This window comes from Mustela lutreola, chromosome 10 (assembly GCF_030435805.1).
Source record: "Mustela lutreola isolate mMusLut2 chromosome 10, mMusLut2.pri, whole genome shotgun sequence".
Classification (NCBI taxonomy): domain Eukaryota; kingdom Metazoa; phylum Chordata; class Mammalia; order Carnivora; family Mustelidae; genus Mustela; species Mustela lutreola.
Genome location: NC_081299.1, coordinates 737,989 through 750,201, shown reverse-complemented (window position 1 = coordinate 750,201; position 12,213 = coordinate 737,989). Strand labels below are relative to the sequence as shown.

General features: G+C 47.3%; 1 protein-coding gene across 2 annotated transcripts in view; it reads left to right on the top strand.

The window, feature by feature from the left end:
• GNB1 (G protein subunit beta 1) overlaps positions 1-12,213 on the top strand; it is an 89,044-nt gene that overhangs the window by 49,819 nt on the left and 27,012 nt on the right. For both annotated transcript variants that reach the window (XM_059135018.1, XM_059135019.1), the window contains exon 2: positions 9,342-9,444. In XM_059135018.1, coding sequence (XP_058991001.1) covers positions 9,388-9,444 — 57 coding nt within the window. In that variant the 5' untranslated portion in view covers positions 9,342-9,387. The remainder of the gene's footprint in view (positions 1-9,341; positions 9,445-12,213) is intronic.

Sequence of the window (12,213 nt, the reverse complement as noted above, 5' to 3'; positions counted from 1 at the left end):
CTCGACCCAAGAGGATGGCGGTCGCAGCACCCACGTGCACCCACGTGCACCCACGTCCTCTAAAGGACTTCAACAAGTAGTCGCACACTAAGTCGTACCGTAAGACCACTTGTTGTGGTCCTGGGACCTGACTTGAACTGAAGACAGGTGCTCAACCGACTGGGCCACCCTGGGGCTCCTAGATTTAATTTTAACATGTTCTGAAGTATAAATTCTTGATAGTAATTTTTAATTGTAGCATTGCAAATAACTTGCACGTGTAGGTGAATAGTGCCTTCTGAGCAATGGGTTTCAAGGAACCTAGGAATGTATTTATTTATTTATTTAGTAAAGATTTTATTTATTCATTTGACAGAGACACAGTGAGAGAGAGAACACAAGCAGGGGGAGTGGAAGAGGGGGAAGCAGGCTCCCACCGAGCAGGGAGCTGGATGTGGGGCTCGATCCCAGGACCCCGGGACCATGACCCGAGCCAAAGGCAGACACCTAAGGACTAAGCCACCCAGGCGCCCTGGAACCTCGGAATTTGTAGTCCTCGATAGTGCTGCCTTCTCAGTCAGACCCATCTCTGTGCATGCGGGGGTCGGGTGTCTTACAGAAGTGATGGGTCTTACTTCTGGTCGTGAGGGCAGCTGTGCTCTACGCTCCGTCCATGCAGCTCGGTTGCCTTCCTGCTGCTGCCAGGGGCATGGCTGATTCTTATCAGACCATAGTTCTTTTGGTGCGCACAGCCCCGCTGTGACTCCTCCCTCGAGCTCTGGCAAGGAGCTGGGCAATGGAGGGGGTGCACATCGGGGTACCGCTGCTCGCAGGGCGGCGGGCTTTTCCACCGCGTGGTCTCGGGGTTGAGCATGGACTTCCAGAAGGACGTGTTGGCTTCCCACACATTCAGTGTGAGTGTGAGTGGCATCTGGCCGTCCGTGACTTTATGAATTATCTGCTGCAGGTTGTGTTGTCTTTTGAAAACCGTAAGAACCATTATTTTTCAAAGGTAGTAAACTGAAGTGAGTGAGGCTCCTCCTATTTTCTGGAATGTCTGCTGGAGACCCCGGGATGGTCAGACCATTTGTAGAGCTAATAGGTATTTCCGTGTATGTCGAGATTGTGTCTTGTGTCTTATTTTTCTGTTTATGAGACTAACATGATTGTTGTATGAAGTTACTTCTACTGAAGATGATTAAGTTTTTTATATCGTCCTAATGCTTTAGGGGATCCACTTTGAATGGGGTTAAACAGTAAGTTAAGAAGAAAATTATACTGCATTGTCCATAAGTGTAAAATGTGCTAAGTAGAAGTGTTCTGTGTGTGCTTTACCTAATAGGAAGCCACTTACCTAAGTGGAGGACTGTTTGAAATTTGCGTCAGAAAACTGAGTTGCAGGGAAATCTGAGGAGACATCGGAGATGCTGAGGGCAGACTATTTAAATAAACTGCATCCTAATAGAGTAATTTGCAAATAACATGTAAAAGTTTGCCCATCCGCTAGGCCAGAGCCAAATGAGGGTGTAGCATGTGATGCATTTCCTTTCTGCATCTGCATTACCATTTGGTTCCCCGTAAAAAGAACTAGTCACCATTCACTTTTTATTCCATTGAATATTCTGATATCTGCTGTTTCATAGAAGCTAATTTCATGGTAATATATCATCAAAATGTAATATTAATTTTTATCCCTTTTGAAACACGGATATGGAAACCTCCAAGGTTGACCATTTGGTTGTTCAGACAAATTTGGGGATTACTGAGGTCGAGTCTTCCTCGCAGCCAGCTGGAGGGGTAGGCAGTCTGTGTCTTTGCAGGAAAACATGTGAGGACACTGCGCGATCTATGTGGGGGACGCCTGTGCTCCCAGACTTTTTTTCTTTAAGATTTTATTTATTTGAGAGAGAGAGAGAGAGAGCGTGAGCAGGGGGAGTGGTAGGGGCAGAAGAAGACGGAGAGAGAGAATCCTAAGCAGACCCCCACCCAGCGTGGAGCCTGACCTGGGGCAGGATCCCATGACCCTGAGATCATGACTGCAGGCGAAGTCAGGAGGTGCACACTCAACCACCTGAGCTACCCAGTGACCCTGTGCTCCCGTGCTTTTAAATCAAGAGGTTTATGACAGATTCATCACATGTTCGTAATGTAGTCAGACAATACCAAGAAATACTGACTTTGAAAAAATTTATTATAAGAATATTCAAACGTAAATAAAAAATATTACGTAATCACCCATCTCCAACATTTATAGAGTTTTGCCAGTTTCATTTAATCATCTTCCTCCTTCCTTCCGTTTTATCTTGGAGTATTTTTTTTTTTTTTTTTAAGATTTTATTTATTTATTTGACAGAGAGAAATTACAAGTAGATGGAGAGGCAGGCAGAGAGAGAGGGAAGCAGGCTCTCTGCTGAGCAGAGAGCCCGATGCGGGACTCGATCCCAGGACTCTGAGATCATGACCTGAGCTGAAGGCAGCGGCTTAACCCACTGAGCCACCCAGGCGCCCTATCTTGGAGTATTTTAAAGCAAATGCCCGTAAGTAAGAAGTATTTCTAACACTGTGGCCTTTACTCCTGCTCTGACAACAAAGAAAGAGCTCAGCTCTCAGGCCACCAAACACCCAGGCCGTATTCACATTTTCCTGATTTTCTCTGAAGTTTGTTCATTGGGATTTTGAATCAAGATACACAGTTACTAACATTAAAAAAAAAACAACTGTCCTACTGGAGAATTGAAATGCACATAAAAGTTAATCGTGTAGGAACTTCCTCATCAAACTACAGCAGTGACCGGCTCACACCCAGTCTCGTTTGTGTCCGCCCTTGCCTGTTCTCCTCCATTTTGGCTGTTGTAAAGCAGACTTCAAACATGGCGTTCTGTTGTCGGGCACGTTCGCGTACACCTGCAAGTGTGGGGGGGTTGCAGACCAGCTCTGGGGGACAGAGGAGCCACAGTGCTCGGCTCTGCGCACCCGCTTCAGCCACAGCACCTGTCCTCGAGCACGGGGTCCTTGTTCTGCTGCCCTGAGTTGCTCGCGGTTGTGTTAAGGCCGTATGTAATGGAAGGAGGGTTTCTCTACTTTCTTTTTCTGAATGAAAAAGACAAACTGATGAAATTGGTTTAAATTCCTCATGTGAAACTTTTTTTTTTTTTTTTTTAAGAATTTATTTGACAGAGTGAGAGAAGGAGAGAGAGCACAAGCAGAGGGAGCAGCAGAGGGAGAGGGGGAAGCAGGACCCTGAGATCATGACCTGAGCTGAGGGCAGAGGCTTAACCCACTGAGCCACCCAGGCGCCCCTCATGTGAAACTCTTTCCCTCAAAATGCTTCTTCGACTTGGAGATGATGGGGGGTGCTTTTGTGGCTGAACTAGCTAGCCAGCTTCTTCCCTGATTCATAGTTTCAGAGGCACGTGAAGATTGCAGGAGACCTCGCTAAAATGGACTAGGGGACTAGAGGGGGCGGTTGGTCGAGAAAGCCGGTACCGCTGGGTATCTGTCGCGGGGAGAATCCGCGCTTGGAGGCCCCAATGGGAAAAGAGGTGCATTGCATCTCCTACAAGAGAGCCAGTGCCCTAAGGTACCCGACTGGCTCAGTTGATGGAGTATATGACTCTTGACCTCAGGGTTGAGTGTGGAGCCCTCTTTAAAAAAAAAAAAAAAAGAAAACTCCACCGGCCCTGGGCCTCAGCCGGTGAGAAACCATCATTACCTGACCTGCTGCTCTCCGGTGGGCTTTCGTTCCCAGCCGCCCTCCAGCTTCCTCCTCCTCCAGCGCTCCTTCCCTTTATTTGTTGGACTTGCCTGTGGTTTTACTGGGGCTGGCTTGTCCGGATTTGCAGTTCTCTGCTCTTCCCAAATAAACCCTCTTTTGGGGTAAAATAACTAGCGGTTTGATTTTCAAGGCTAACAGGTGCTCCAGCTGTCCCATACAGTGCGGCACCGTGGGCCCCGGGGCAGCCAGCAGCTGGCGTCTCAGGCTGCCTCCTTTGTGCCGGCGAGGCCACGTGTGTGCCCCGTGGTGACTCCGCTGAACGGTGAGCTTCGCAGGCCAGTCGCGGAAAGGCCTGCGGAGCACGTCCCAGTGGTGTCTGTCGTCATTTTCGTTGCAGCCCTGTGATGTGGGTAACTCCGTTCTCTGGGGACTGGACTGAAAAGTGATTTGGTGTCATATTCCTAGTATGTGTCAGAACCAAAACTAAGGATCATTTTTTGATATGATCACCCCATTTTGTCATTAACAAGCCTTGCAGGGTGAATGTCCTTGTTAGTGACTGGGGTGCTGGGGGGCACCCTTGATGTTCCGTCCCACACCTTCCTGGGGTCTTGACGAGAGGGAAGGGAAGTGGTGGGGCCGCTCGAAGCACGTTATGTTGCAAATGTGAGATATTTGAATAAAAAATTTGTGTTAACACTTTGACTTACAAAGATTTTGGATATAATCTGAATTAGGGCAGATCATACACTTTCAAGTTATTTAAATTTCTATGAAAAGTATTTCTAGGATAGACGTTCTAAATAAAAGCTAGTGGCAATGTGGGTCATGAAGAACAGATATGAAACTCTCAGCAGGTCCTGTCTTACTGGATTAGCTCGGCGAAGGCCCTGAGTCAGCACGGCCAGGGCTTAGCCTTGACTTTAGCAAGGGGAGGAGGAACCTGGGCCACGGAGACCCGATGTTGGGGTTGTCTGAAGGCTTTGGGAACCTAAGGATAGTGAAGAGAAAAGCAAAGTGATTCCATGTAAGTAACACTTTAAAATGTACATTTTATTTTAACCAAAATAATGTAAACTGCATTATCAGTGTTCAGAAAATGAAGAGGAAAATAGGACCAATAAGTCTAACAAAATGCTATTAGTCTTTTTAAATGTCTTTTTTTCCACTAAAATATATATTTTAATCTTCTAAAATAGCTAAAATTAGGGACTCCTGGGTGGCTCAGTTGGTTGCGCGTGTGCCTTTGGCTCATGTCCCGGGATTTGGGCTCCCTGCTCCGCGGGGTGCCGGCTTCTCCCTCTCCCTCTGCCCGCCGCTCCGCTGCCCGCCGCTCCGCTGCCTGTGCTTTCTCCCTTCCTCTCTCTCGCAAGGGAGTAAATAAAATCTTTCTAAAAAATAGCTAAAATCATGACACAACTTTGGTTTTGTTTTAATGTACACCAGGCAGTTTTCCAAGTGGTTATTCCGTCTCCCTTACTGTTCTTAGAGATACATAATAGTTCACGTTAAACATTAACGTGTTCTAATAAAAAACATTGGTTTTTTTTTTAAACCGAAAGTATGGACAAAACAGTGTGAATACTTCTCGGCATCAGGACCCAGATAACCTGTTAACATTATTTTAGAAAGAAAAAACACGTGTATGCATAAAAGATAGTGCGGAGAAGAGCTGCCCACCGTCCCTGCTTCGTGCTGTCTCGCGTGCGCAGAAACCCCATTGCTGACGCCGGCGCGCGTTTGTCCTGCCTGTGCACAGAGAGAAAGTGCTGTCGCACATGCACTGTTCTGTACCTTGTTGATGTCATTTACTGGGTCCTCACAGAAGAGCTTTTGGGCTGAACTTTTAATTTATGAGAATTGGGAGGTTTTTTTGCTTCCTCTTAGTTCCGCCGGTGTCTGAATGTGTGCGCTCCTTGCCTGTGGGTGCCAGTTTCTCTTTGGGGCAGCACTGACTGTGATGGTGCTGTTGCCTGACCTTTAACACTCAGGCTGTGACCCCCAGGGGCGTGTCCATTAGCTTCGAGCAGAGAGTGTACACGCACATCTCATCAAGGTGGTCCTGGGCAGCACCCACTCGGGGACAGTAAGGCCAGTGTGCTGGACACCCTGAGTGCCCCTTCATCAGTGAAAGTCTGTCCATCCATGAAAAAACTTCTTTTCCAGATTGGATTTCAGAAAATACACCTTTGGCGTGGAGAATAGAGAATGTAATTTTAGAAGATTTTTAAGTGCTTAACCATAGGTTACTTTTTCTCACCAGACCAGTTGTCTCGATTAAATAGGTCTGAACGGACTTTTGTCTTTATTGCTAGTAGCCACAGGAATACCTCTTCTCTTGAAAATGAACAGACATGGATTTTGAGTCTCTCTTGAGACTCCGGTGCGGACACTGATTATAGAGGGATCGTGAGTAAAGGCATTAGTCATTTATGATACTTACTGATGAAAGAGAAATACATCTGGTTTTGTTCTCTTTACTTGTGACTAAAGATTCAAGCCAGCAAGTATTGATATTATTGCTTCTGAAATTTTATGGGGTAACTGAAATAAATGGATCTTCTCGTTTTAAACACACTTGGGGGGCACCTGGAGGACGCAAGTCGGTGAAGCATCTGCCTTCAGCTCGGGCCGCTGCAGTCGGCTTCTCCCTCTCCCTCTGCCCCTCCCTCCACTTGTGCTCTTTCTCTTTTTCTCTCTCTCAAATAAAGAAGTAAAATCTTAAAAAAAATACAGACACTTGGGTTTTCAATTAACTCATTTCTCTAGTTTAGAACAGTATAGCTGCACGATTATCATGTATATATTCTTCTATGATATGTTTAAAAAGAATATCTAACTAAAAGAAGGATTTAAACTTAAGATCTCAGGGGGTCATCCCACCTAACAATAGAATTTGGGTCTTGTATCTAAAGACCCAGCATCTCAGAAAGTACTTCCTGTTTACCTAGGTCCTAAGAGTTTGCTGTTTTTCGTCCTTACTTTAAAAATTAACCGTAACTTTTTAGTGTTGAAGTTATAATCATAAGTTATGTTTGTTGACTAAAACTAACAAAGTTTTTTTTAAGATTTTATGGGCGCCTGGGTGGCTCAGTGGTTAAGCCGCTGCCTTCGGCTCAGGTCATGATCTCAGGGTCCTGGGATCGAGTCCCGCACTGGGCTCTCTGCTCAGCAGGGATCCTGCTTCCCTCTCTCTCTCTCTCTCTCTCTCTCTCTGCCTGCCTCTCTGCCTACTTGTGATTTCTCTCTGTCAAATAAATAAATAAAATCTTAAAAAAAAAATAAAGATTTTATTTATTTATTTGTCAGAGAGAGCGAGGGAGCACAAGCAAGGGGACCAGCAGGCAGAAACAGGCAGAAGGAGAAGCAGGCTCCTCGCTGAGCAAGGAGCCCAACGCGGGACTCGCAGGACTCGGTCCCAGAACCCTGGGATCATGACCAGAGCCGAAAGCAGACCTATAACTGCCTGAGCCCCGCAGGTGTCCCAGTAATTTAAGATTTCATTTATTTATTTTCGAGAGGGAGCGCACGCCTGCAGATGGGGGGTGAGGCAGGGCAGAGGAGAGGCCGTCTCCAGCAGACCCCCACTGAGCACGGAGCGGGGCTCCATCTCAGGACCCAGGACCGTGACCTGAGCTGATACCTGCAGTTGGGCGCTTGACCGACTGAGCCACCCAGGCGCCCTCCCATCATTTTAAGAGGTTTTATTTATTTGTAAAAGTAACAATTCCGTTTACCCCACGCCAACCATTAGCTATTACTTCTCTTCAGTGCTGGTTTTGGAGGGCTTGAGTGAAAGGGCTTCTTTACAGACCAAGAGCAGTTCCCTGACACGGGGCGGGGTGCGGGGTGCTGCCGCCGGCCTGAGAGCCCCCAGCGCCGCGTGACCGTGCGCGCGGCCGCGGTGGCAGGGCGTCCTGGCTGGCGGCACGCCGCAGTCCACAAACAGCGGGGAACACGGCATCCCGGCCTCCCAGCTCCTTTAGAAATTATCTGCTGTTCTCTGGGCACTGTCCCCGTTGCGTACGTTACTGTCCATGGGCTGCAGCTCTGAGGCGTCTGTCCGTGCAGACCAGAGAGAGCACTGGCCAGTGGCGTCGGTGAAGTGTCTACAGGGTGGCCGCGTCCACGTCGAGCTTCGGTAATGCTGCTCTTCACCAGGGAGGCTCCAAGTATCTTTGAAGCCTTCCACGTGCTTCCAGTTCCCACTTAAAGTAATGGCTTTAGAAACAACTATTTTGGTCCAAAATATTTCTGAATCTGCATCAGCATGTACCGCCTTCCCAGAGGGGCCTTCACGTCCCGTCCTGTCCCTGTAAGGCCTTTCTTGGTGGCTCTGCAGACGGTCATTGAAGGTCAGGACTGGCGACGGGGCATTGCTTCCTGGAGGTCCTGCACGCACCCCCTTGCCCCCGCCTCCGGCCTGGCCCTATTTTCGTAGCTATGAATCGATAGCACAGCTGAAGGCAAGAACTCAGAACTCAAACGCACACTGTCTAAAGATACTCCTTAGTGGGAAAGATATTTTTTGTTTCCATCAGTAAGTTTACACCAAGTTTCTATAATGTAAACCATGTAAATTTATTCTAAATGCGTTTGTGCAGAATAGGAAGATTGACCCAGACACGGACACTCTACCAGATATGCTTCCTGCCCCTCCAGTTTCCCCCAGAGAGGTTTCAGTCTCAGGAAAACAGCTATTGGGAATTAAATACCTGGTGTGTGTAATACCAGCCCTGTCACATTTGCATACAGTCTCCGGTGTGTGTTTGCACAGGACGTTGAGGCCCTTTGAGGAGCCATATTTGCGTATGGGCGCTCACCGTAAGCTTAGGCGATCGAGATGTTGGTAATTACAGCTTCAGGTTTGAGATCCATGGGTCATAACCACGACTGCTCTAACGTTCATGCTCTTGGTCGGAAACACAACCCCAGTTACGGCATTCCCTTGGGAAGGTAGGTCTGCTCTAACAGGGAGACTTTGAGTCTGGCTTAAGGAATGCTGTCCAAGGAGGCTGGGGTGGCAGGGCTGTTTGTTCTGAGCCTAATTCGGCCTGTTGCTGTCAGGGTGGAGTTAGTGCTACTGTTTCTGGGACCCCATTTTGGCCAGAGAGTGAGATGTCCTGGACCAGAAGCCTGTTGGATACCACACTGAGTGCTTTCAGAATTGCTGTGTAAACATTCTAACGTCCGCGGGGCGCAGCGACGGAGTGGGTCCTGGTTTCGAGAGCATCGACATGGTGCTGAGGTTCTGGGCTGTTCAGTTGCTGCTCTGCTCGTCTCCTGAGCAGACTTCCCCGGCGTCCGTGTGAGCTCTTCTAACGTCAGTCTTACGCTCTTGGGTTTAGAGGAGACTCCGACCCTTCAGGAAAAATGCTGCTTGACACATTTTTTTCATTTTCATCCCACCACCATCTCCTGAGTGTGTATCTGCCACCGTCACTGAAAGGCTTGTGGGCAGTACCAGTCGCGTCTGACCAGTCCGGCCCTTGGTAGAACCGGACAAGGTTCTGGTGAGCGCTGAAGAGAAGTGCTCTGACCCGTGATGAAAGAGCGGCTCTCACAGTGCCCGTTCCCTTTTCTCTGCTTCGTTCAGCTACTCAGCCATTGTTGATTGATTTTCCTTATGCTTGTGTCTGTGTTTCAGATCTCCGTTTCCTTGAGGTGGCACTGAAGAGCACTGGCACCCGAAGATGAGTGAACTTGACCAGCTGCGGCAGGAGGCCGAGCAGCTTAAAAACCAAATTAGGGTATGTAGCTACACGTGTGCTTGACTTAGTTTATAAATCATTCAAATTTCAGGTAAGATGTTACCTGTTGTGGGAAAGGTACGTTGCAGAATGACTACATGGTATTTTGGATTAAAACTGAATTTTCGCTGGAGAGGATATGCTCATGGAGCCAGATATTTGGCCTAGGATGTGGTTTTCAGGGTTCTGTTTTCCAGTATGTCATTATTTGAATATACAAAAAATGTTTTCATAGAACTTATAAATGTCTCTCTGTATTTTTTCTTAACCTCGGGAATTCATTCATGACTTTTTTTCCCTCCATTCACAACATTTTCTTGGTCACTGCGTAGAGTGTGGTGTCTGCTTAGCCCTCCCTTATAACTGTTGAGGACAGGACACTTGTTTAATTTTGTTTTTGTTTTTTTTTTGTTTGTTTGTTTAAAGATTTTATTATTTATTTATTTATTTGACAGAGATCACAAGTATGCAGAGTCAGGCATAGAGAGAGGGGGAAGCAGGCTCCCTGCTGAGCAGAGAGCCCGATGCGGGGCTCGATCCCAGGACCCTGAGATCATGACCTGAGCTGAAGGCAGTGGCTTTATTTAACCTACTGAGCCACCCAGGTGCCCCCCCAGGAAACTTGTTTAAAAACAAGAGTATTGGGGCGCCTGGGTGGCTCAGTGGGTTAAGCCACTGCCTTCGGCTCAGGTCATGATCTCAGGGTCCTGGGATCGAGTCCCGCATCGGGCTCTCTGCTCAGCAGGGAGCCTGCTTCTCTCTCTCTCTCTGCCTGCCTCTCCATCTACTTGTGATTTCTCTCTGTCAAATAAATAAATAAAATCTTTAAAAAAAAAAAAATAAAAAAAATAAAAAAAAAAATAAAAAAAAAAAAACAAGAGTATTAGCAACAACAGGGGAAAGTGTCTCAGGTGTGCCCAAGGTGTCCTAGAGAAGGGTCCGGGATGGATGCTGGCATCCATCAGCTCTGATAGGCTGTTAAATGGGAGTGGACACATCTAGCTGGAAAGAAACAGAGCTACCGTGTACAACCAGTAGCTCCCAGAGTTCTTTTTTTTTTTTTTTTTAAGATTTTATTTATTTATTTGACAGAGATCACACGTAGGCAGAGAGGCAGGCAGAGAGAAAGGAGGAAGCAGGCTCCCCGCTGAGCCGAGAGCCCGATGCGGGGCTCGATCCCAGGACCCTGAGATCATGACCTGAGCTGAAGGCAGAGGCTTTAACCCACTGAGCCACCAGGAGCCCCAGCTCCCAGAGTTCTGCAGTTTTAAATCCCAGCCTGGCCAACCGCGGAGCCCCTGCACTTCTGAAAAGGCAGGACTGGGAGGGTTCTGAAGACACGAATTCTGCTCCCCTCCCGTTTTGTGAGACAGAACTTGTAATGAACATTTTCTACAGAAACATTAAATACAAGTACTTGTTCCTGTTCTCTTACACCTGAGAGAAGATCATGGAATGTTTAAAGATCTATAGCCAAGAGGATACAAAGTATCTTTCAAATTTCAAATTCTAAGATTAAAAAAATCAACTACACAGGGCACCCTAGGCATCTCAGATGATGAAGTGTCTGCCTTCAGCTCAGGTTATGATCTCCGGGTCCTGGGGTGGAGCCCGGAGTTGGGCTCCTAGCTCAGTGGGGAGTCTGCTTCTCCTTCTCCCCCTCCCCATGCTCATGCCACGCACTCCTCTCTCGCTCTCTGTCTCAAATGAAGAAATCAAATCTTTTTTTTTTTTTTTTTTTTTTTTTAAATTTTTTTTTTTTATTTATTTATCAGAGAGAGAGAGGGGGAGAGAGCAAGCACAGGCAGACAGAATGGCAGGCAGAGGCAGAGGGAGAAGCAGGCTCCCTGCTGAGCAAGGAGCCCGATGTGGGACTCGATCCCAGGACGCTGGGATCATGACCTGAGCCGAAGGCAGCTGCTTAACCAACTGAGCCACCCAGGCGTCCCCAAGAAATCAAATCTTTAAAAAAAAAAAAAAAAAAAAAAAAAATTGGATACAGCTCAATAAAAATAAGCAAGACTTGGTGTTTTTAATGGTTTGCTCTGATCAGATTTGTTTAACATTGCCTGTCTACCTTCCAGAATATAGAATTCAGAATTTTGTTTTTCTTTCTTTCTTTCTTTCTTTCTTTTTTTTAAGATTTTATTTATTTATTTGACAGAGAGAGATCACAAGTAGGCATAGAGGGAGGCAGAGAGAGAGGAGGAAGCAGGCTCCCCACTGAGCAGAGAGCCCGATGCGGGACTCAATCCCAGGACCCTGAGATCATGACCTGAGCCGAAGGCACCAGCTTAACCCACTGAGCCACCCAGGCGCCCAGAATTTTGTTTTTCTGATTGCTATAAATTATTGTTTAGAAGTTGTTCATCATGGGTCCAGATCTGTGCATAGCAGATAAAGAAAGTTTGTGTGGGGACGCCTGGGTGCCTCAGTCGGTTGGACAACTGCCTTTGGACCAGGTCGTGGTCTCAGGTTCTGGGACTGAGTCCCGCGTCACTCTCCCTGCTCAGCGAGGAACCTGCTTCTCCCTCTGCCTGCTGCTCCCCCTGCTTTTGCTCTCTCTCACTCTCTGACAAACAGATAAAAAAATCTTTTAAAAAAAGAAAGAAAGAAATTTCGTATGGCATAGGGGAAAGACATGGAAATTTAGGGGGACAAAAACAAAGCCCGAGTGTTCACGTTGCATCTCTTGCCCCTTCGTTGTGAATAGCGTGCCTCTTCCCAGGGGCCGGCGCTGTCGTGTGACCACCTGTGGGATTTGAAAGT